This window comes from Nothoprocta perdicaria, unplaced genomic scaffold (assembly GCF_003342845.1).
Source record: "Nothoprocta perdicaria isolate Ctin4 unplaced genomic scaffold, notPer1 scaffold_385, whole genome shotgun sequence".
In the NCBI taxonomy this organism is placed as follows: domain Eukaryota; kingdom Metazoa; phylum Chordata; class Aves; order Tinamiformes; family Tinamidae; genus Nothoprocta; species Nothoprocta perdicaria.
In genome coordinates, this window is record NW_020455627.1 from 110771 (window position 1) to 136412 (window position 25642).

The following is a 25642-nucleotide window of genomic DNA, read 5'->3' on the forward strand; positions in this document are numbered from 1 at the left end:
TCTTTCTTTCCCATGTCAGTGAGCAAAAACAATACAGTAAAAACCTCTACATATCTAGCTTGATGCATAAGACCTCAGTGGGGTTACATTGACTTTTTTATTCATTACTTTTTCTGCCATCCATCTGCTGTACTTGCAGCTTTGTTACAGACAATAGACACTTCAAAGTGCAACTGCAAGGAAGGTTTGGCACATCTCACACCTGGTACCTTAACTCATACATGGCTATAGTACTGAGGGTGTTTTTGGAACAGGCTAACCACTCCAAACTATGCCTACATGAGTGTTAGATCATATTCTCTTTTTTGCTGAAATTGCAAATGCAAGAAGTAGTTCAGAGCTAGCTCACATGTGCCCATTTCAGTGTGTCTCAGTAAGCAATTAAGGAAGATAAATGATTTCACAGGGAAAAAGATTTCACCTAATGTGAAAAATGCAGTCTATGAGTTTTTAACAATCACACTGACCAATTAATTTTTCTCTTTAGATGCTCAAGTCCCTACCTCCGTGTATATCCCAGAGACATGCTCCTGCAGGCTCAAGTAGGCATCAAAACACAATGCAATCAGTTGTTAGAAGTCTTCTTTCTCCCACTGAATGTGCCTCTGTTAATATACACCTACCATTTGATACACCAGACTTTCACAAGCTGACCCAGATGTGGATATCTACTATACTCGTGAATAAAAAGGCACATTATCAAGCCAGTCATTCTAGTGTGAACAATATGGAAAGACAGACATGGATATACCATGAAACCTGTCACAATATAGCAATCTGCAGAATTAATGGCTGGTTGAAAGTGTTAACACAGAGTAATATATGAGCACAATGGTAATAACAAAKCTAATCATTTCATGTGCTTCATCATCCTGAGATGGGCAGTCTGCTTTTAGGATCCATGTTAGCATCTGCTTATTGCTGCKCTGTACCATATATAACATTAACCAAGAAAAATAGACCATCTTGCTTGCAGTTGACTTGGGAAATGGAATAATTTGTTCCAGTCAATAATGCTGGTCACTTCCCAGAATAACCATATCCCACTCACAGCAATTAAGCTGTGAAGGGAGGTGAAAAGCTAAAAGATAATTTTATTTAGTACAGTTTGGGTGACTTGCAGACAATCAGAGGATGAAGCAGTCACAGGCCTCACTTCAATGAGTACCTCCTCTCAGAAATGCTTCCAAGTGACCCTAGTTTAGGAGGGAGGAAGCAGTAAGTGGATCATCATCATGTTCCACTCTGTCCGTACAGAAGTTCTTCAAAAAAGATATTACAGTCTAGGCCCATTACCAGTGGTGGCCAGTCTCTACAATCAGTCAATTAGGCCTCAGATATCAAAGCCTCAAAGGCACATCCCCTTTATAACGTACCTTGCCCAGGACAGTGAGCTGCTGAACCAGAAGATGGGCACTTTGTGTCTTACCAGCTCCACTTTCTCCAGAAATAACGATACACTGTAGAGGACAAGAGCATGAGTTTGAGCTCACTGCATATATCTCAGCCTGTTAAAGGTATAAATATGATACTTGATCTTTACCTGATCTGAGTTRTATGTCACCATGGACTGATATCCTATATCAGCAACAGCAAAAATATGAGGAGGGTTGGCAGTCCGCTTGGCTCCAATATAGAGTTTGGAATGCTGAGTGTAAGAAAAATAAGGACAACTTCACTGGATTTTGTTCTGTTTACCAATTAGGGGACAGCATGCTGAGCTTGCTGGCAGTGATGCTTTCCGCTTGAGCATCCTGTTACTTAACTAACTGTGCCACAGATTTGTATGTATTTAGTGCTAGAAGAACTACTAAAAAAGAGTAAACATAATTTTGTATCATGTCAACCCTACCTATGCTACGAAACTTCAATAGTCAGAGCAAAAATCAGTTCCGCTCTGGTAAAGGTTCCCTTTCTCCTCTGAGACACACAGCCATGTAGAGCCATGTTACCAAGCATGTACGAGAATGGCACAAGAATGGTCTGTGTGGCCTGGCATTTTCCTATTGGGGAGGTAGGGAAGGACATACTATTTTATCCAGCATGAGCACCTCCCAGCTGTGCAACRTTTGGAAAGAGATTCTTCAGAGAATGCCTCTCTGTCATGCACAAAACATACACTGACCTCTCTATTTTGAGTGAAAAATAGCATCCTTTTTTTTGCTATTTTTAGACTCTCTCCAACTATAAGACAGAATAACCTGCACAAGTCTCTTCCATTTCAGGAAAACACMCCATGAAGGACAAAATAAAAACTCTGCTTCCTTAAAGGCACATTACATTAGAGCTACTCTTTGCTTTTGATGTTAACACTGATGTAAAACAGTGACAACACTCTTTCAGTCCCCTGCAAAACAAAGGTAAACAAGGTAATCAAGTCCACTTTCAGATATGTAGTATGTTAGCACATAACTCTTYAGTAAGTAATATGACCGAAATTTTGCGGAGTTCATAAACAGTTCACTGTTCTTTTTGCATAAGCAGGATTATTTTTGTGAATACGTAACACGTATTTATGTTATGTGAGTGGATAAGATCCACTTATATAAATGTATAGATATGTACACATGCCACTTCTGAACTAGTTGCCCTTGGCTTCCTTTAAGTGTAGTGAGATTCTAGTCAACATAGCTCAGCCTAAAATCAAAGTTGGAAGAACAATGACCTCAGTTTCTATTAATTATAATGGGTGACTAGTTCATACATAGCTATCTAAACTTTAAACATGATGTTCTACATACTCTACAYTGCAGACACAAAGGTACCTGAGATGAACCTTTTCCAGAGGTGTCTCATTTCTAGGCTGAAATTCAGCACATAAGGATGTGTGGCAGCACGCTACAGACAGGGCACTGTATCTGTAATTCTGTTGTTCACAGTAAACTCTAATAAATCATTATTACTTCATATTTAACATGAACATTCATATTTTACGGGAAATCAGCATGTGTAGAAGGAAAAAAACAAACCTAGACTTTCACACCTGTGAAGAATAGATGTCTATGTTCCGAAATGGATTGACAGCAATGAGGATGTCCCCTACATACGTGTAGATCTGATCCTTGGCATAACCCTTCTGCAACTGCTCCGTTACTGTGTTCTGATGGAGAAAGAATTGAATTACTGTTTCTTAGGAGGAAAGAATATTAGGGAAAAATGTATAAAACAGTAATGAAGGGGAGAGAAAGGGAAAATAGTAATGTCCAAGAATACATATCATCTAGATCACAAGTGACTGCTATTTTCAGACAGGCATGCATAATTTTTTGTGTCCAAACTGAATCTAAACAATATATATTTAGAGATCTCCAAGTGGCTACAGAAACATTAACTAGTAAATAGTGTTTAATTCAAGTCATCAAATGTGCTTATATGTGATAGTCCTGTTTAAAATTAGCTCTACAACTTCATGTAACTAATAAGACAAGAGCTATATCCTTAAATTCCTACCCGCCATTGCAATATGTCTAGAATTACTCTCTTATTGTAAGTCAGATCTTCAACTGTTTGGGTTCTATCAGTGTAAGCAGATAAATATGTTCCTATATTAACAAGCAGTCTCTCTTGTGATCGTTTTTTTTTTTTTTTTGATGCTCCAAAACAAGTGCTCCTGAAAACAAGGGGCTCATGAGAGGTGTACTCAACTTCATACTGTAGTTTTCCTCAGTCTCGTCTACATATGGAGCGGGGATGACACTGCCTGCTGAGCTTTCCAATCAAAACAGGCAGTAGCTCTGGCTGCAGAAATCTGGAGCAGCCCTTAGACTATTCTGAGTTACAGATGAAAATGCTTACACCTTATTTCCATTGGAGCAGAACCACAAGCAGGAGAGGAACAGAACACACTGCTTTCCCTCCACCTCCATCTGCTCACAGTGATATGCGCTGTGTTTTGCTTAATGCAGTGCAGCTGAAAAAGTTACACCACYTTCACAGGAAAACATCAAAATGAAACCCTAAGCTTAGGATTTCCACTGATTTGATAAAATCTTCCCTTTCTGGTTCTGAACCATACATTGCTTTTTGCTATGGCTAGGTTCACATGAACTTTTCAACATTTTTTTCTTTTTTTCTTTTTTCTTTTTCTTTTTGGTTAGGGGAGATTTAAAGTCATTTCTTGCACCTATAGTCAAAATCTTATAATTTACTTTACTCCTCTGGTGAGGCTACATAAAATGGAAAGCAGGTTTTAAATATTCTGAGAAGCTGCCACTTGTATGTGAACAGATTATACATTGGATTTGATTTACAACGTGCAGTCAAATGATGCCCTGAAGAGGCAGGCTTCCTGAGAAATTTCCTGAGAAAGCTCCACCTGGAGGAGATGGGATATACTTCAGGCTTGACTTGCTTTCTGGTTTCTCTTTAGTTCAGCTAAAGATATAAGCCAGCATTGCCAGCAAATAGATAGCAAGTGCACAAATGTGAACCTTGTGTGGTAGATGAAAAGTTTGAATTAGTCCAGCTACTATTAATGAAAGACTGAGGTGATACTAACAAGCTCTTGGAAGATGCAAAATGCTCTGAGAGCATTTTGGAGTTTACCAGGTCATATTTRATACTCTGGTCTCATAAACATGCAATATATCAGAAAAGTTTTACAGATAGATAATACGAGTTATAAGCTGTATCAGATCCTGGACAGCTCAGTAGAGGAAGGCTGACAGATGTTTGCAACCACTGATGGTCTCTAAGACCTGCAGATAAAGTGCTGTGGCCTGATTCTTCTTTCTGACTTTGAAGCACMGAGCTACAACCACAGCGACTTCCCTCCTCCTTGTATGGATGCTGCCCTGCTYAACATGGACTTCAGTTTTAGACAAGCCAGTGATATCTGTGTGATCAATAGAGGGCATTGCTAGGGCCCAAGCCTCAGCTGAAATAAAGTGATCTCAATAGATTTCCACACCAAAGTCAGAAAGAACCCAGCTTAAAAATTATGGGAAGCTACTTCAGGAGAACCCTAGATGTCTAAGCAACAAGTGAGAAGGTGCTTGTTCTTGAAGCTGGACAAATTTCAAGTTAACAGATCACTGACAACTACATATCTAGCTGTAATAATAACTAGTGCTATAGATCCAGTTAACCACATGRTGCCATAACACTGCACAGTTCAAAGCTTTCTTTAACTACAGAGATCTTTTAGCATTGAGTTGAAACCACTCCAGCAAACCTCATCTAAAGCGTTCGCTATAAACTGGCAAAATATCATTACATCAGTGACACTTGTACTGTAGAAGTGCAACAGCACTGATGAACTTGAAAATCAATACCYCACCAGTGTATTTTAATCCCACCTGATCCCTGCACTCTTCAGGAAAAAATGAAAAAAGGCAAGTGTCTTACCTCATCCAGTACTTCCAAGGTTGCTAAATCATCTACTTCTTCCTGGTTTGAAACTAGTGACTTACTGTAGTTCCCTTTCTTTGTATGAATACGTTCAAATCTAGAAAAGAAAGACATACAACTTCTTAAGGGAAGAAAACACAGAGTAGATCCCGCATCTATAAATACCTTGAAAAGAATTCAGTCAAAGCWTTCCAGCTTTCTGCTCTTCTGAATTCAAACATAGGAATGGCTAATAACAAGACAATATRAAATATTTTAATGTGGTACATCTGGATTTGATTATTGAAAATTCAGTCTGATCCCCCAGCTGACACCGTGAAGAACTTTTTCATTGCATGTTCACAGACCCCTGCATGATCACCTCCCTCTGTCAGGAGGGATAGAAGGACAGAAGATATACAATATGGGGGGAAAAATTACACATGGATAACACATACAACAGTTAAACACTAGCACTTGGGTAGGGAAAAAAGAAAAATGACTTGATTCAACGTTTTAGAYAGGAGAAAACTGTCAGTGAGGACAGTGCTTTAATCCCATCTGAGATGGCCACACTGCAGGTAAATACTGCAGAATCACTGCAACAAATGAAATACATACTGACTAAAAAGARTTTTCTTGGATTCTACAAGAAAATAAATGTCCCAAACATGGAAACATTCCAAAAATTCAAAAACTTTAAATTTAAAATTCAAATAAACTTTTCAGTCTTGTGTTTTCTGCGACTTCCTGATTTGCATTTACCAGCTAAAGGGTGTATAACTGCATGCAAACCAGAGTTGCAGACAATCCTAAACCCTCAACAGAAATTATGCCCTTTTATACCCCTTACTTCTATTTATAACTCAATTCCTTTTTAACAGGTTCAGTTTAAATTTTAGATTTGGACAGCTAAAGCAATTTCTTTTTTGTTTCTGCACAAAGGTCATTTTGTGTCAGAGGATATGACTTTGAGAAGGACTTACTGACACTCACAGAAGGGAAAGACGAGTGAACTGCAGTACTGGTTTAAGCTCTGCTGTTCTATATTTCCCTTTGCCCAAGGAAGATCCTAAACAAGACACCTGTCAAATCACATTTTCAATTTCTAGTGGGATTGTCACACACCAAATCCTTTTTTTTTTTTTTCTAAATCTTACTGCGTCGGTGAGAGGGTGGTATTTCCCAAGATTTATTTCAGCTTTGCAGGAAAGTAGGAGAAAACTCCAGTCATGAAGACTTTCTCTTTGAATATTTTCTGTTTTTTTTCTCCCTTTAACAAAATGATCTCTATTTATGCCAGAGAAGTTTAATTACATAAAATTGATTCTCATGTAATCCTGTTCAGCTGACATTATGAGAACACTAGTGCTTGTTAAACCAGATTATATTCTCTGTTTTCAGAGAACAGCAGAGGCAGATTTGCAGAACACATAATATTTTTCTGCTTTGTTGTCAAAGGGCACAGACCCCTCRAGGGCAGTTATACTGCTTCACTTGCGAAAACTCCGACCACTAGAAAAAACCCAAACACATCAGCGCTGTTGACATCAATGCTGAAATTTCATTATCATCATGCACATGGACATTGTGAACTGAAATAACTATGCTCCTCTGTTTCGTACAGAAATTATTTGTTGGAGGCATTAAATCCTACAGCCATATTCAAGAAGCAAATCAGGCAGCTAAAGGCCAGATATATCAACCCAATATGCACTGAAAATATGAGTCAATGCAGTGTTGTTTCTTTACATCCCCCTGCACATCCTTCCCCTTCATCCTTATCTTTCAAGATTCAATCAAATCAAAGTGAGGCAACTGCAGCTTTTTCTTCTTCAGATTGTCAGAGTGCATTTAAAAGATTTCTGATAGTTCCAAAAATACCATGAAAAGGGAAGCATGAGTCACGATGCCCTGTTGAACTCTCTGCCAAAACTGGTTTGAGGATTACCTACAAACTAAGCAGTGACAAGAAAAGGGCTAGTCTTGGTCTGGCAGTAAAGCCAACATTAAAAATAATGATTTTTTTTGGTAACATAAAGTTGGAAACAGCTGCACCCCTTCTAGCAGTTACAAATATAACTGTAAGTGAAGAATACAAAAGAAGTTGTACAGACCCTGCACTGATCTGTATAGGATCAGTCATTGCTGGTGATTTTTTTTTTCTGGAGGCTACACAGAGCAATTCATCTTTAAAATCAGAATTCCATCCACAACAGAGGARTCTATTGGAATATATTAAAATAAAACTCTAATCTTGTAATATATCTGTATAAAATTTCTACCTGAACTTGGTGAAATGTACTGATAGACTCCAGTCTGCACAATGCTTTGCCCACTCTGTGTTTAAGAGGTTTCATAACTTGAGCTCCAGTATGATGAGCTGAGCTCAGGCTCAATATCGGCAATCTTGTTGGGAGCACAGAGCTGCCAAAGAGAATCACAGAGCTTTGGGTTCAGACATGGACCCTGACTGACCAGCTGGGTCAGCTGGTCAGCACCGTCCGTTTGCCAAAGACTATGCCAGCATACCATGCTCTGCAAAAGTGCAGAGCACCAGTCCTTTATGATAAGCTCAATAATGGGCTGCACACTTGACAATATTCAGGGGAAAAAATATGTGTTTTTAACTGAGCAAACAGGATATTTCTAAAAGGACTCTTTGGGATTGTTTCCTTATTGCCCTCATGAGTAGGACCGCACTCTAAGCTTCAGAAGCATCTAAGAAGTATRTAAGCATCAGAAGAGTGAGCAGAAGCTCCTGAAGCGAGCAATGCCATGAGGCCTCCCACCTGCAGGCTCCATCACTGGTGATGCTGTGAAATAGCAGCTGCAGGGAATTCCTCCCAGAAGGTCTTGGAAAGAAACTGGAACCACATCCTACCCTGCTACAGTGATGTGTATATGCAAGAGGCATGTCAGACTGGAGACCTACTTACTCTGTAGGCCCACAGTGGGAGGTCTGTGCTGCCAGGTTACTTTGGACTGCTTCTAAAATCCAAGATCCGTTTGGCAGTAGAGCCACTTTAAAAAGGAGCTTCCTCAGACTTCTCCTTGCTGCTAACARTGCTCATATGGAGTTACAGAGCACAGGAAGAAGAGACTTGAAGTATTCAAGGATTAATCTGGAACTCCAACATCTCTGGTTTAATCTCCTGCTTTGTTACAGCCTTCGTACGATGACCCTGAACAAGTCAGCGCTGTGACTGGGAGCTATTTTACTCTGCTCCTCTTACCCTTTGTCGAGCTTTGCACTACAGCCACAGGCCAGGTTACTAACAGTGGGTTGTCTACTGCTCACTGCAGAACTTACCTGCAGGGATTGCTATCAGCTGGTTCCAACTGACAGGATCAGTCAGAGAAAGAGAGAATACCCAGAAAATAAGTCACAAGTTTGGGCTGTAATCAMGAAAAGCCACGGGATGTGACTATAAATTTCTCCCTGCTTTCAATATTAGTGAATAAACTGGCAACCCCCCTGAAGTGTGTTGTACACAAATCGCTATGAACTGACCTCCCTGATGTTTATAAATAGTTAAACAGAGCAGCTGTTCAACACCTTGTCACTAGATTTCAGTGCTCTCCCTAGGTGGTCAAYGCAGGACAAACTTAGTGGGCTAATTCAGCTCACCCCAAAGTCCTTGCTCAGAATAACTTTGAAGCAGAACGAGTCTCTTCCCTGCACTTTCCGAGAGGGCTTATAAAGATCAGCCTCTTCAGCTGGGGACCAGAGTCACTTGCTGAAATCTAGGTGCAGCAAATATCCTTCATGCATGCAGCTCATTCAGCAATGAGTCATAATGCTCAGGAAATACAAGCTGTACTAATCATTGTGTATTTCTGCAGATAATATTGTAAAAGCAGTTAAGATTAGGACAGCTAAACAACTCGAGATAGAAGTATTACAAGCCTGACTGTCAGGTGTAAATGTGACAGTTCTGAAGGCCATTTCAAAGACAGCTATTTCTGCTGGAAAATAAAACTCTTAACAAGGTATTTTTTTTCTCACTTGGCCAAGCAAGAAATGTACTTTTAGAATAGCTTTGAGTACATGCTGCATCACTCATGGCTAAAAAATATTTGGGTCACCAATTATAAATTTTAATATCTACAATGGAATTTTTGTAAGAGTCATATTGTTAGCATGTGATTGAGGGACTGACTAAAAAGGAGCTGAAAACTAAGCAGTGCCAAAAGGTGAATCTATGCAAGGTTATTTCTTCTATATAATAGATTTTTTTCTTATATTTTGTTAAAAAATAAAGTAAATGCTATCATCATGCTTTTTGTGTCATCATCAATACAGAAAGGAATTGGAATACTAGAGCTGGGTGGTCCTGTGGACTGGAGTAACAGATATGGGATAAGATGAAAGTTATTTGTACAAAATCTCAAGATCATCCTACCAGCATGTAATGGAAGTTACTTTTTTCAAAGTTAGTAGCCTGAAAAGACTAAAGAAAATAAGTATCTAGATGATAATGAGTCATGAACCACTCTGAAAAGAGGCAAACACCATTTTGTGATATTAAACATTGAAAGAGGCTTTTCTTGTCATCCCCATGATAAGGCAATTTTGACTGAAGCCCAGGACCCTACTGGTTAAGACACCTCCACTCACAGTGAATTTACACCTCAGTGAGAAGCCAAATGCTGTGTCCATCCTGCATTGTGGAGCCCTGAACTGGAGACAGCACTCCTGATGGGTCTCACCAGTGCTGAGAAGAGGAAGAATCACCTCCCACCACCTGCTGGCAAAACTCTCGTCATTGCAGCCCTGGAGATTGTTGGCTTTCTTCACCAGAAGGGCCCATTTCTGGCTCATATTCAATCTGTTGTCCACCAGGACCCCCAGGGCCTTTTCTACAAAGTTGTTTTCCAGTCAATCACCGACCAGTCAGTACTTGAGCATGGGGTTATTCCTCACCATGAGTAGAACTTGGCACTTCCCCTTGCTGAACTTCACGGGATTCCTCTTGGCCCTGTTCTCCAGTCTGAGAGGTCTGTCTGAATGGCAGCACAACCAGCTGGTGTATCAAGCACTTCTCACATTTTTTTGCATCACCTGCCAACTTGCTGGAGGTGCATTCATTAATTCAGTGAATTAATGAAGATGCTGGCAATGCTGGCCAGTACCCACACGTGGGCTATACCAGTAGGGACAAGTCTCCAGGTATGATCACAACCCTCTTATCCCAGCAGTTTCGCCAGTTTTCAGTCCACGTCACTGACCACTTTGCACGCTTTATCAGCTCATCCATGAGGATGTTATGGGAGACTGCCAAAAGCCACACTAAAGTAAAAGTGAACAGCATCCATGGCTCTCCCTTCATCTACCAAGTCAGTCGTTCCATCACAGGAGGCTACCAGTTCAGTTAAGCACCATTTCCCCTTCAAAAATCAATGCAACGACTCCCCAAAATCTTCCTGCCCTTCATGCTTCTGGAAATAGTATCCAGAATTAGTAGCTCCATCACTTTCCCTGGTAGCAGGTTAGGCTGACTGGCCTGTAGTTCCTCTGATCCRCCTCTTGACCTCTTTTATGATAGTAGGAGTGACAATATCCATGTCCTCATGTCCTCAGGAACCTCATTTTCATTGAGGATGGGAGAGTTCTATGGCATTGGCAATTTAAAAGAGCTAAGCTGAGATGTGCCTAGCTCAACAGCCTGGGAGCTCTGCTTCTCTGTCTAGGTGTTCAAAAAGGATGCACAGTGATCTGAAGTTAGGTTCATCTCTGCTAGATAACAACAATAATGCAATGGCCTAATGCCCTAATGACTCATAGGTGGCCACAGGAACAATGGTGCTAATGGAAAGGATTCAAGGGTAGCTCCACACTACAGCTAGACATTACACCACCCTTCCTAAACGAACACGGGTGTGCAAATATTGGATTTGAGGATACATTTAGCAAGTTAAAACATAAGATCATAAATCTAACAACAGACTTCTGTGATAGAACACAACCAGAGCCAAGTTAGACCTCCAAAATCAGGTGAAGATGGTGAAATGGGGACASAGTGATAGTATACCTAAGAAGGCTAAGTGAATGGACCTCAGCTTTTAACTTTCAGGCATATCTCTTCTACTCTTTTCTTTTGAAATACTCTTTTTTTTTAAGACAATAAAAAATTGAGGAGAAAGAGAAATGGATAATKAGTTTCTCTGGAACTTTCAACTCTAAATCCACATTACCAATCTTCTTGAGTTTATAGGCTACGTCAACTGAAAGATCACTACACACATGAGGGCCTAGGAACCTTAAGTGGAATTTCTTCAACCCTTAAAATACCTGCCTCTCCAATGACAGCAAACAGGACAGCTAAATCATTGAATCTGGACTGAAGGAGAGCAAGAGCTGCAGAACAGGAGGCTGATTTATAAGAACAGCTTCCAGCAACTGATAAAAGTTCAGGAATTCCATGATAGGACCTCAACAAAATAGCATAAACACAGTCCCAGAACAGGATAATCAAGAAAAGGAAGCGAGGAGATTTTAAGATGAGACTCAGGTGACCAGTCACTACACAGCCTATGTCTTGACCTTGAATCAGATTTTCATAGTATTTCTATGCAGACTCATACTGACATAACCTGCTCTGTGCACATTCAAGCTCAGTGCTGAGCTCGGGCTTTTTGCAGTTCCATCTTTCTGGATTAAGCACATGGCAGTTCTCTGCCATGCAGAACATACAAATCCTGCCTGATACTTAAATTTAAGCCAACTGCATAGGTTTTTACTGAAATGTCAGGCAAGAGAAACTATCATTCATTCCACATACACTTCTACCAAGCCAAACAAAAGTTTACATAATTATTTTTTGATATATTATTGTCAAAAGACAAAAAAACAAATCAGAAATTTCTCCAAGATCAGAACTGAAAACTGCTCTATTTACTGGTACCATATAAGAAATGCAGCAGATTTTTTTTTTTTCCTTCTTATATAACTGATAATATCAAAATGGTCTTTTAAATTTCATGTTTCATTAAAAAAGATCTATCATCCTTGAAGCATGAAAGAAAACATACCAATAATAATACATCAATGCTCATCTTCTACTACATTTCACATCTTACACATTACTTATATGTACTGGATTTTTTCTTAAATCGCAATATTGAGTCAAGCCATTTTCAGTTATTTTAAATAAAAGACATTAGTCTAAGTCGTTTATGAAGAACTGATGTTACTAAATKCTAGTTGAAGAAAGTAACTCATCCATAAGACACAAGAGTTTTTAGTTTCAGAAAATATTTTTAAATTTTCCAAACAATGTCTGGTAGCACTGTTTTCAGTTAGTAGCATCCAGTTCTTGAAGGAATGTTTTGRGGGGTTGTGGGTTATTTTTGTTGTTTTTGTTGTTTTTTTGGTTGGTTGAAGCACAGTTGTTTAAACTAAAAATTAACTGCCTGTGCCAATGCAACATTCATGTAACATTCATGTAACATCCAGGACATTCCTTTCACTTAAMCTTAGTTTTCTGGGAAGCTAATCTGGATCCTAATCTGTGTTTAGTCACAAGAGAAACAAGAAACACTTCTGAAGACTGTCTCATCCATGTGCCAATCATGCTGCTTCTTTACACTGCTTCTGTGAGGAATCCCTAGGAGTAAGCTCACCATTTCTTGGTCAGCTAAAGYTAATGAGAGATGATTTTTTCCCCTGAGTAGCAGGGGAACCGTTCTGAAATCGTGAAGGTATCAAAACTCTTCCAGCTGGTATAGTTTTAGCTGATAGGAAAGTAATCCAGGTACCTTGCCTTTTCAGTGACTCCCATTTGCTGATGAACATCAATAAATTCCATGAGTTGCCTTTGTAGCATGTTTTCCTTTCCTTCAATTTGCTTAATAAAATCATGCTGCAAAAGACTGGACACTGTTGGGCGTTTCTCATAATCTTTAGTCAAGCACCTGTACTGGCAGAAAAAGTGTATGATCATTCAGGGTTCACTGTTAGGTTTCAAAACACTTGTCTACAGTTTATTTGTACTCTATAATATGATATTTACCTTAATCGTCACAGCTCTAAACTGAAAACTGAAAGGTTTCACAAAATAGATAGGGCCAAGAAGTTAAACTGTTGCATTTTAAATACAATGCATTTTAAATTTAAACATTTTCTAAAGTAGTACTAGCAAAAATATCATAAACATTCAGTATGTTAAAAAAAAAGGAGTTTTATACTAAGAGAGCATATACTGATTACTCCTTAATTAAATTTATATACATATATTATGGTAGTCAGATCAACGTGGGAACATTTCACCTGAAGCCCATGAGTTTGACGAAAGTTTAATATAAAAGCATATTTACTATGTATCCAGAAATGAAAGGAAAAAAATACAGATAAATAAATTTCTCTTCTTGTTTTTTTTTTCAGTTTAAGGAAATGAAGAAAGCAAAATGTAACTGATTTTCAGTAGTAACTGATCAGTAGTAACTGATTTTCACAGAAAATATAAAGATATTTTACTTGACATTTTAGACATGTTCCATACTCAACTACAGTGGTCTCAGTTGTTACTCACTTATTAATGAAGTCATTGAATTCAGGTGACCACAGTTCGGGCTGCTGCAATGTTGGAGGTGGATTCCTGCAAAGATCAGAAAGATGGTGAGTTARTAAGTTACTCACTTGAGAAAAATAATGTGAGAATGAAGATGGAGTAATGAATTTTAGAAGGGGCACTGAAAAAAATACTGATTGCCACTGAAAAAGAAGCATGGATAGATGATACAATATGTCCTTGATTCTCTTGCATTATATAACTAAGGAGAAATCACATCAAGATGATCTACCAAACATGGTTAAGAGTTACTGTAACTATTTAATCAAATAAAGCAAATGAAACTAACAATCACTTCTTTCTTTTCAAGTCTGAAATCATATATCTTTTAAATAGAATTCCTTAAGAATTTCTCTTTCAAATTTTCAAAGGAATTACTTCATTAATCAGCCTGCTGAACAAAGAATCAGATTGAACTATTTTTTTTTTTATTAATTATTTCATCTAAAGGTAATCAGAAGTCGAATGAAAAACTAAATACACATCTACTGTAAAATAAATTCTACTTCTTGCTTTTCATTTCTTATTTATTTCAGGTATTAATTCAGTTMAGTCTTCTTCCTTTCAAATAAAGGTGCTACTTCCACTGAGTGCAGACACAAAAAGGAGAGAGAGACACATACAGAAGATGTGACTCTTTTTTTGCCTCCTTATAGCTGCTTTTCTTCAAGGGCTGCATGGACTCTAGCACTTCTGCGTTTTACTTAATGAAATGAAAAGGTATTGATCTCTCATTTGCTCCAAGGCAGAAGTGAAGGTGCCCAATATTTTTAAGGGTTGAAGCCAGAAGTCTTCTTGAAGGCCTACTGACCATGGCAGTTTGTCACTGCTCCTTCCCTAGCAGGGGTGGGTGAGAAGAGCATTCCTGCTCTGCTTTAGTGATTTAAGCTAATTTGGGTAACTTTCCTGAAAAAAAACATGTAGCACTCATCTGCTATGTAGTGTTAATTATTGTGGTACTAACTACTTCAATGGCTGGAGTAAAATCCACAACCTGCTGTATGGTCATACCTACTGCCTTTGAGACTGAGCTCCTTGGAAAAGCTTTAAGTGGCACTTCAGGTTCTCCTACCYCCAGTTTCAAAGAAAGCACAAAAGGAGCAGCTAGATACACTGCTGGAGGACAGTAAYATTGGAAGAGGCAGAAGCAGCATAAGCTGATGGTTTGAGAGTGATGAAACAACACTCTACTTCAAGGGATGCAGCATAAATCTTGGAGACAGTTGTGATGTCTCTTTGGCAACGCTAGCAGACTGTGAGTTCCTATCATAATGMATTCTAACGGAGTATATGGAACTCTGCAGATTCCTGTGCTCATTTATCCTGGCAGCAGTCCATGTAGGGGAGGGCTTTAGGGCCTTTTCTTGAATGCAGCCACAATCAGCTCTTAACTTCTGGATGTGTTTCTGCTAGAAGCAGAGTCCATAGAAAAATACATCTAGATAAAGTATTTCTAACCTTCTCCTAATTCACAGCAATATGAAGGAGCTGTACAAATTTACATAATCTAAGTGTGAACAACATAACAGTTAAGTGAAAAAAAAWTCAGACTAATCAGGGAAGAAATAAACACATCAAGATACTACCTTGGTATTTTGAAGAGTGCTCTCATAGGGTGCAAATCAGCAAGGGGTGGATCTCCATCTCCCAACTCTATCGCAGTAATACCCAGTGACCACGCATCACATCTGGCATCATAGGAGCTATCTAGCTGCTGCTCACAGGCAATCACCTGTTAGAGTGAAAGATTAGAACGGTCATTGGATCATCAAACATCTAAACCTAAGAACACTGCACTGTGCAAGCACAACTGAAGGACTCTTAATGAACAGAGACACAAATTAACAGAACTACACACATTTTGCAAGTCAAAGCATCCTGTTTCTGAAACAGAAATGCTTAAAGCAGGGAAAAGATGGCTTTTGTGAATAGCAGATTGCTGTCTGATCTGGTCTCACCTATTCTGACAAAAGTGAGGAAATCCTCGGCATTTTCAATGGAAGATGATAAATTGCATCATCAAGAGGAAGAAAAGGCAACTGAACCTGCTTTATGGATTTTTCTTTCAAAAAGAAGTAATGCAGCCATACAGCTCTATATCAAACGAAACAAGCAGGAAAGCAGAAGCTGAATTCACTGTATCACATTGTGATATTCCTTATGTTGAAAGCTTCAAAATTAAGCCAAATTTTCAGAAACAGGTTTTCCACTAGATTACAGCAAATTTAGGCTCCTTCACATGGCCACATGAATCCAGAATTTTTTCACCTAGCTAGTTCCAGTGCGGTTTTCCTATAAACAGTGTAATTTYATGTGCTATGATCTTTTTTTTATAACTTTCTGCTTCGGTTTAAAACATCTCTTTTACAGCACATGACACTTCAAATGACAAAAAACTCCAAAGATACATAGTACATTTTATTCATTCACAGTAATGTCTTCCTTCYGTCTTTTGCTCTTAGTTTTGTTAAAAATTTTCCAGGTGGAGAAACTCAAAAATCAAAGCTAATGTATCACAGGGCTCCTGCCACTCACAGGCAGATGCGAAGCCCGGACCTAGTTTTAGAGCATGCAAGGTTGGAAACACTCAACGGCAGCTTCTTTTCTTCTTAAACACTTCAACAAACAATTCCCCTTCCTGCTCTTTGCCTCTAGTTTTGTAATTTCAAAAAGAAATTCCCTTTTAATTTAATCCTTGCCAACATGTAGCAAAATGGGCTTAAAACATTTTTTAAAGGACATTGCTATCCCATTTGGTGAAAGTTCTAGGGATCAAAAAGATAAAGAGCAGAAATGCAGAATGCAGCAGTTCGAATGCTACTCACAAAATACTATGAAACATAAATCTAACCTCTGGAGCCATCCAGAAAGGGGTGCCCACGGACGTGTTCCGACGGAGACGGGTGCTGGTCAGCTGTGCAGACACACCTAGGAGAACCAAGGGAAGCTAAATCAGAGCAACTGTGATTCCCATTGGAGGCAGTCCCTCGGAATGGAGCCATCCTCATCTTTTCTTATCATGCTACAACTTCCTTTGCTGGCAAATCTCAGTTGGATCTTCCCAGTTCTCTGCTGAAGGCCGAATACTCTAAGGTATTCAGCACTTCAGGTTCTGCATATCTTCATTTCCAGTGATTTCAGAGGTGCCAAGATTGAGCCTCAAGTAAGTGTTTCAATAGTAAACTGACTATATTTTGACTAGTTAATTACARTTTTTCCATATTCTGTTTTAGGAGCATAAAAACACAATTAATAATCAGAGCATTAAAGTATTTAAGGAAAAAAAAAAGGTACTGTACCATATATTTTATTTTCTTTCAAGCTCAGTACTGAAATTAGATCTCCGTTTCATTATATATATATTTTGGATTAAACGTTACAAAAGATACTTATCCTCATCTGCTCTGCCGTAACAAAGAAACAATAAAGCAGTGCACCATCAAAACCTGTTGCAAGRAAAGAGGTCTCCCCATTCACAAAGCAACGCCAAGTGCCTGCAAAATCAGCTTTGTAACTTGAGCTGTATAGTTTAATGAATTAACTGTTTCAGGACAAAAGCTGGACAGTGAATTCTGATGTTCGTGGTTTTAGACTGAAAGTCAGCAAAATATTAGGAATTCTAACRGACTGTCGTGACCTGCTGATCACGGCAATAAAGAACAGCCCACCACTAATTTGTTCTCTTGAAAAAGTATGGGAGCATTGATTGGAAATACCTCCAGTGTTGCAAAATCAAGAATGTAACACAGAGAAAAACTGCCCCTCAGCCAAGCAATTCTTGAAAGATAATAGATTTATGAGTCATTAATTGATTAATCATTAAGTTTGAGATCCACCAGAGGATATTCTGAAGTGCTGATATCACGGATAGTAAGAAAGCTGCTGTGTTCTACTCTACTTTCAAGCTTATTTTTATTGACACCAAAGATCAGCTATTTTGCCATCATTTGTACTTCTTACTCTCCCAATGCCATTTGATTACCATGAAACACGAAACTCCCACAGGCACCATGGGGCAGTTGCAGCTAGGGTTGTATTAACTGGTTTGAATATGCTTGGCCTTATTTTTCATAAAACCCTGCAAAAAAACTCTTAGAATAGGAATAATTCACAYTAACTGCTAAGCGAAAACACACTACTAACAGATCTGTGGCTAGATGCAATTTGGTATTTTGTTTTTYCTTCAGTGGAGGGAAATAAACCACAGATAACTTCATCTGTTTTTTTAATTCTGAAGTTGTTCACAGATCATCTATATTTGTCCCTCACAGAAAAGTATATAATCACTGAAAATAAGGCAGTGAGAAGGATCCTGACTGGTAAATGAGCCTGCATCTTTGCAGCAAGTCCACAGAAGGATATTGCCTTTTTGCTGGCTCCCTCCAGTCTACTACAAGCTTGAGAGAGTGTCTCACACTCTGCTCCTGGCTGCAGGAGGGCCAGCAGCCAGCACGATGCTTGCTCACATCATGGAAAGCAGGACAACGTGCATGTTGGCACAAAGCCCCTCAGCCACGATGYTGCTCGGCTAAAAAGGGCTTTTGCCCTTTTTTGCCTGGATCAGGGAGTTCTCGGAGGGGCAGCCTCTGGCTCACAGAGGCTCGGTTTTTGCCAAAGCCTCAGCAAAACATGTCGTTCAGATTGCAAAACAGAGCAACACATCATCACAGGTCCATCCCTGCGGTAAAGATGCAACGTGAGAGCACGGTCTGATCCTTCGTTTGGAAGGGAAAGGGGCCACCTCCCTCCTCTGCCAAACTCCTTCTTGCAGGCTTGGAGATCGGGGTTTGGATCTGCCAGCACTAGCTCGAAGGCACTAGCTCAATTTTTATTATTCCAATGTGATTTTATAAATTATCATAGCTTTATGTGGAGATAAGAGGCAAAATACAAAAGGGATATTAATGTGCACCGTCTTCTCTGTCTATGCACTGTTAGGGCTTGTTCTCTTTGAACTGTAATTATTAAACAAAGTGAAGGATTCCCCATCCCGCCTTTCTTCTTTATGTCAATAAAGATGCTGATTTCACTTGAATAGTTCATCTCTACTTTCTTTAGGCTCTTGTGTTTATTTTTTTATCCTTTTACTTCTAGCAGCAAAGTGGCATTTCAATTTATGGAATATGCATCTCATGACAAATGATATTTCCTTGGGCTTTTTTTCTGCATATATGGGAAAGATGATGCAATTCCACACTTAGTAACATTTCTTCCAGCATTTCAGCAACCAGTCAAGCATACACTGCCCAGCTTTTTTTAACTTGTATGTTTTCTAATAACATAACATAACAAGTTCCTCTCCCACTCCCTTTACTACTGCTTTGTTGCAGAAATAATCAAATATTTTCCTAAGAAATGAGCAGCTTAATAACTAAGTGAATTAGTAGTACCAATGCACATCATGCTGGCTTTTATACACACAAATGCGGAGAAGAAAACAAAGTTTATTTCTTCTGGTAAATGCAGGCCACAGGTTACGAGTAAAAAATGGAAATTTCTTATTAGCAGTCTTATACTATGAGTAYCATACAGGACTTTCATTGCAAAAATTGGTATATTGGAAAAAAGAAAGAAAACTAGAGCCACCTACTTATGACCTCAGCATTCCAGGAAGAATAAAAATGGGCAGAAATGAGCTCTCTGTTATTAGGAGAGATTTGTCTCAGAATAGCACCCAAACTGAGTAGACACTGTTCTGATCTAATTTGGGAAGTTGTGCAAAATGATTTTGTGATTATATCCTGTGACAAAGGTATGCAGCTGCACCAGCCCATGCCGGTGGGAGAGGGACGCACTTTAGCCTCTGTTCTACCAAGCTAATATTTGACACACAGCTTAGAGACAGCCTGCCCACYTCTCCTGCTCACTATGTTCCTGCATGAAAACACAGACCCCAAAGAGCTTGAACTCTAAGTATCTCACCGCCTYTGGCCACAGCTTTTTGCAGTTGTGTCACCAGTGTTCATTCCGCTATCAAAGCAACTCCTTTATGACCTTCGAAGCAGGGACCTGCAATTCAACCATTCCTCAAGCTGGTCTTTGGATCAAACACTACTCACGCTGTTAACCTGGCTGACTAAACAGGTGTAGCATTGCAGTACTTGGACTTACTTTTCAATTTTTTTCCTAAATCTCTGAGAGCCTGCAGCAAACAGAGCAAAATAAACATCAGAGACAGAACCAAAACCTGAGTGTTTCTCTTAGTTAGGAACGAGAAGGCAGGAAGGATTCCACTCCAACGTGGTAGAGAGAATTCTTCAAGAATTTTCTGAGAACTCTGAGAGCACATTTTCTGCAAAGCTTCTTTCCTGCCAAACAGCCTCCAACCTGTATTGGAGCAGGGGGTTATTCCTTGCCATATTCAGAGATTGGCATCTACCCTTGTTGATCTTCAGAAAATTCCTCTTGGACCGTTTCTCCAGCCTGTTAAAATCCCCCTGAATAGCAACCAGCTGGTGTATCAAGCATTCCTTCCAGGTTGTATCATCTGTAAACTTACAGAGCTGCACCCTGTCCTGTTATCCTGGTCAATAATGAAGATATTAAGCGGCATTGAGGGGCATTAGCTATGAAGGCCTGGCCTCTAGCTGGTCTTTGGGGCATCATCACAACTCTTTAAGCCTGGAAGTTCAGCCAGCTTTCAGTTCACCCACCTACTACTTCAGTTTGCCTAAGAGGATATTATGGCAGACAGTGCAACAACATCCACTGTTCTCTCCTTATCCACCAAGACTGTCTACGGCAGAAGGCTGTCAGGTAGGTCAAGCACAATTTTGTCTTCATAAATGTATGCTGACTACTCCCCAACATTTTCTTGTACTTAATCAGTTTGGAAAGGGTTTCAGGATTATTTGCTCCATCGTCTTTGCAGYAGTCAAGGTGAGTTGGACCTCCTGGCTATTCCCTGGATTCTCCTCCTTGAAGATAGAATTGACGTTTTCTTTCTTCCATTCCTCAGAAATCTCTGCTTTATTGACACAACCTTTCAAAGACTATTGAGAATGACACTGCAATGAGACCATCCAACATCCTCCCTTACTACTCAACTGTGTATCCCATTGGGTCCCATGCACATGTGTCTGTCCAATGTATTTATACATTGCCTAATGTGATCCTCTTCCACAGAAGGTAAATATTTTTTGTTCAGTCTTTTCCACTCATTACTAAGTATTATCTTATTACCTAAAATGTTTTAATGAATAAAACAGACTGCCAAGACCACAGCGACTGGCAAGCCAGAGGTATCCAGACATTTAGGAAAACACACATTGCAAAATATAAATCTTAAACTGAAACAGGGCATATCCAAAAGCCAGTCAAATGGCCCTTTAAAAGCTTCAGAAAGGGCAAAAAAAATCACAATATTCAAGACCATGCACAGCAACTAAGAGATGAAATATCCTCTTTATACAGAGGTATGAAGGAGAGTAAGAGGAGAGTAAAAACCAGTGAACCTAAACTATAAGATAAAAATATAGCTGATATATAAGACAAGTTAGCTCCCTTAGCCTCAGACTGTCCTTACACCCTTTCTCTGTGGACCCCAGCAGGATGGGATACCAGGGGCTGCCCTCCACATGCTCCTAGCAGATCGATTTGGCACAAGGCTGGTGCTTCTAATGAGATCTCATGCTCCAGGGCTTCAGCTGCACTCCTGGAGGGAGGGCAAGGAACATTTGTTTGCCTGGTGCACAATTGTCCAGATGTAGTCAGAAGGGAGAACCAGGCTTCTCTGAAGCCTTAGGGATTTGTGGAGCTACACACAATCTGGTGCAATATGCTGGTGAGCAGAGTCCTCCTTTCTACATGTTGCATTCTTTACATRCTTGGACTCAAATGGACTGCCACTTTTTAAGCCCAAAAAAGGAATTTACCCCTCTATGACTGGAAGAAACACAGAGGATTTTCTCCTTGTTACCTGGTACCTTTCTTGCCAGGATTATCTGCATCCTGGAAGCAGTTATGCTGATGGGACAGAATACTTGAGACAAATAAGGACTGAGACACTTCAGTGCATACTGCTTCACTGGATTCAATCTATAGGTAAAAATGAACAGGTGCTATTATAAAGCACACTATGGTTTTTCTAATAACCCGCTCCTAAAAAAATAATTAAAAAAATGCTATGAAGTAGTATGTGGACAGGTGAATACCACCTAACTTATAGAGGCCATAAGAATTTAAGAATGTTTATTAGAAAAAAAGAAAGGCCCACAGATGTTTCTACCAAACTGGTTCTTGATTTACACCRAGGATGAACAGTTATGGGGCTGTTTTAGATGATTCTTTGGAATTCAGTATCACTGCATTTAATTTCTGCACATCTGAACTGAATAACAGAACATGTTCAAAGTTCAGACTAAAAATCCCTTGGGTAAAAGTCAGAGGTGAACCTATGAGTTCCAAAGCTGGCTTACCTACAAGGGTTGCCTGCCTTGCGCCAGCTGCTCCCAGTCCCTGTAGGTTCATATGTCCCCAGTGACCCTGAGAATATGGTAGCATGTTTGCTAGCCAGGCYCTCTTGTCACCATTACATACAAAATGGTCTGGGCTGACTTGTTAAAGGGCTGAAGTGACAATTGTTTGATCCTTAGGAGAACCACGAGGGAGTCTTTTCTGGACCACGAGTGTTCTTTTCTAGATTCATGTGGCTCTGGCACAGGACACCAGCTTTCCATATCAGACTTCTTTAATGTTTAAGCCATCAGTGACATCCTTATGTGAATTAGTAGAAAGAATTGTTAAAAGCCAAACCAAACAAAAAAACTCAAAAGCCACAATTGAACAGCTTATCCTAGATACAGCCTTGGGTCACATGCTTTCTTCTTGCTGTTACTGGACAACACAAAGGCTTTCATTCACACGTGGCCTGTAAAATAAGTTTTTAAGGATTAAACCTTCCACAAAGAATTAAACCTTCCAACAAAGAAAATGTTCCACAGCTCAAGTCACTGCAATCCATCTTATCCCTGCTAACCCTGGTTTGAAAAATTTGGCATTAAGTTGATGGGGTTCAAAGCGGTCTGACAAGCTGCTCATGAAGGAAGTTTTCCATTGAAGTTCTTTCTTTTATTGGCTTCTGACACAGCCCCAGCAAAAGTTGTTTAAGAGGAACATGTGAGTGTCATGCTATGTGGTATGCAGAAATGACAACACAATGAGAGCCTGCTCTTGATCTGAATCACTGGAGCAGGCAGCTTTATTATGGCTGCATGCTAGAATGACTAAGGCAAATATAAGCCTTGCTGTGACTCATTGCTTAAAGTAAGCTACRGGCAGAAAGAAAATTATATTATTTTTGAATACTTTCAAATGAAAAGTTTTTAAGTAATTGTTTCGTTTTAGCAGAATGATTCATGATGCAGAGTGCATTTATGCAGGAGACAAGGAGACACAATAGGATATTCTGACTACTCCCAAGTAAGTAATCTACAGCAGTTTGGAAAATTATTCAAGGTCACATTGAGCTCCTCTGCAATGTCACCAGGACATCCAAGGCTGCGAATCGTGAGCGACATTAACAAGAGAAGGGATCAGGTCGTCCTTTCTCAAAATGCCCCAGTTCTAAATGTGGATCCCTCACTTCTCAAGCTACTCACTGAGCACCAGGTGGCTCTAGACTCCCAGTCGGCTGCAGCCAGCCCCGGGTGCCACCAGCCTTCGCTCCTCTGCGACCTGTTCTTACTGATGATGACTACATATTAGTATAAGGTTGAAGCATTATTGATATTTCGTAATCTGTAAGAAAATAATCCTTAGCCTTTCTGTAGATAGGAAGCACATAGAGAATGTTGCTACAATTGCTCAACACTCTTCCTGAGGAAAACCCAAAGAGTTCAATTCAGGAACTGAGCTATAATTAAGCTCATTAAGAAATGAACTGKTTAATTTTGTTTAGCATTACCTAGATAAAATCCTAATTTTGAAGAGCAGAGTCAAGATAGAAATGTACTACCAAAAAGACAGATTCTCACATTAGGCRTGTTTTACTAATAATTACAATTTTGTATAACAAGAGGGGAGTTTGGAAATGTCGGTGTTAAGGTTTCCTTGACTTTTAACAGTAAATGATTTCAACTAGCTTTAACAGAAGCATCACCACTCATTCTGCAGCAAACTAATTATCTTATTACATTCCAAACATGAAAGTGGACCTCTATCTGCAGCTTCCAAAGTACCTCAAAGTAATAGCTCATGTATTAAACAAATAACATCAGTATGTCTAAATAAAGTAACACCGTCCTCCTTCCCCCAGCCTACTTCTCCTCCAATGAGTCATACTCAGGTTAATCTCCAGTTGAGTCAGGCTAGCAAACATCCACTCTAAAGCTGCATGAGCTTTAGGCCCAGCATGATATCTGACATTGCAAAGCCAATGGAACTGGAACACAATATTCACATGCAACTTGCAAATGCAACACTTCCAGCATTTGAAATCGCTTGCAAAATGCCAACTAAATATATCTGAAACATAAAAAGCACCTTACCCTCACTAGACATGCCACATTAATGTTGCAATACAAGTTTCAGGTAATTATGCATATTGAAATCTTATTATCTACAGTCCTAAAGGAACTCTGGAAGTGAGTATTCTATTAGCTGCGTTCAGACCAGTGTTTGTAATTTCCCACCATCTGCTGGCAGCAGTGAGATTGCACTCCCTCTTTTCCAGGTCTTTCCCTGGAACCTGGCTTACCACTGAAAAGCTTTAGAATTTGTCTTTGTATAGTTGGGCTTATCTAGAGAGTTTTACAAACTGAAGTGAGATACACAGCGAAACGCCTGAGAAGAAACAAAAAATGGAGTTGGACAATCCTTCTGCATGTTCTCTTTCTCACAGTGACAGTATTAGTTGGCTTGGGGGAATCATGAAATCTCTCTTAATTAGAAATAGGTTTATATTACAAAGGACAAATTACAATYTATTTTTATTTTGGGGGGCTTAGATGTTCCTAATATCCACATAAACATCTAACAACTTTTCTTGAGCATAGCAAGTCCAAGAGCTTAACTCCACTTGGTAAGGAAGTAGGATGTCATCACGAAAAGCAAGGAACAGAACTGCTGCGAAACAATGCATTTGCTTAACTGGTGCAGTGCAGTTTATACTCACATTTTCAGGGCCATCTCCAAGGCCTCTCAGTCTAAGTTTCAGCAGTCCCAGAGAAGCATAAGCTATCCATGCTCTTTTCAAGACTATCAGCCTATAAGGTCAACCCTCAAAAACACAGGAGAAGGGGAATTTTCCATCAAGCATTACACTCCTCATTTTTTTTAGCCCAAAAGAACACTTTCYATCCTCTTCTTTCAACAATATGTAACTATGAAGAGCTCTAGCTTCCAAGCTCCCAGGGAAGGCAGGGGGGTTCAGAAACATGTCAGATTTTTCAAAATGAAATGTCACTTAGGCTTTAAGAAAAAAGCTAAAATAGTAACAACAACAATAACACAGCTAAGTTTATTTTATCCCATTGTCGCACAGCCCTTTGACACATTAGAATTTTCAAAGGAAAGGGAATTCTGCCTCAGAGKATATTTAATACAAAGATGGCCCCATCTCTAGTTTCAAGAAAATAAATTGAATGTGACTTCCTCAAGTAAACAAGTATTTTTCAGCCTAAGAAGACAGTATGCACTCAGGTTCCTGTGAAATTGGTTGCCCATTGTAAGATGTAGATGACAATTTTATTACAGAGGAGGAGAGGTCTGTGTGCAAGGGACATCAGGGCACTATTGGCCTG

General features: G+C 39.4%; 1 protein-coding gene across 1 annotated transcript in view; it reads right to left on the minus strand.

Moving 5' to 3' along the window:
• MYO3A (myosin IIIA) overlaps positions 1 to 25642 on the minus strand; it is a 95912-nt gene that overhangs the window by 47828 nt on the left and 22442 nt on the right. The window contains exons 5-12 of the mRNA XM_026044805.1: positions 16753 to 16829; positions 15488 to 15633; positions 13863 to 13928; positions 13090 to 13245; positions 5347 to 5446; positions 2984 to 3100; positions 1544 to 1648; positions 1377 to 1460 (exon numbers count right to left, since the gene is read on the minus strand). Coding sequence (XP_025900590.1) covers positions 1377 to 1460; positions 1544 to 1648; positions 2984 to 3100; positions 5347 to 5446; positions 13090 to 13245; positions 13863 to 13928; positions 15488 to 15633; positions 16753 to 16829 — 851 coding nt within the window. The remainder of the gene's footprint in view (positions 1 to 1376; positions 1461 to 1543; positions 1649 to 2983; positions 3101 to 5346; positions 5447 to 13089; positions 13246 to 13862; positions 13929 to 15487; positions 15634 to 16752; positions 16830 to 25642) is intronic.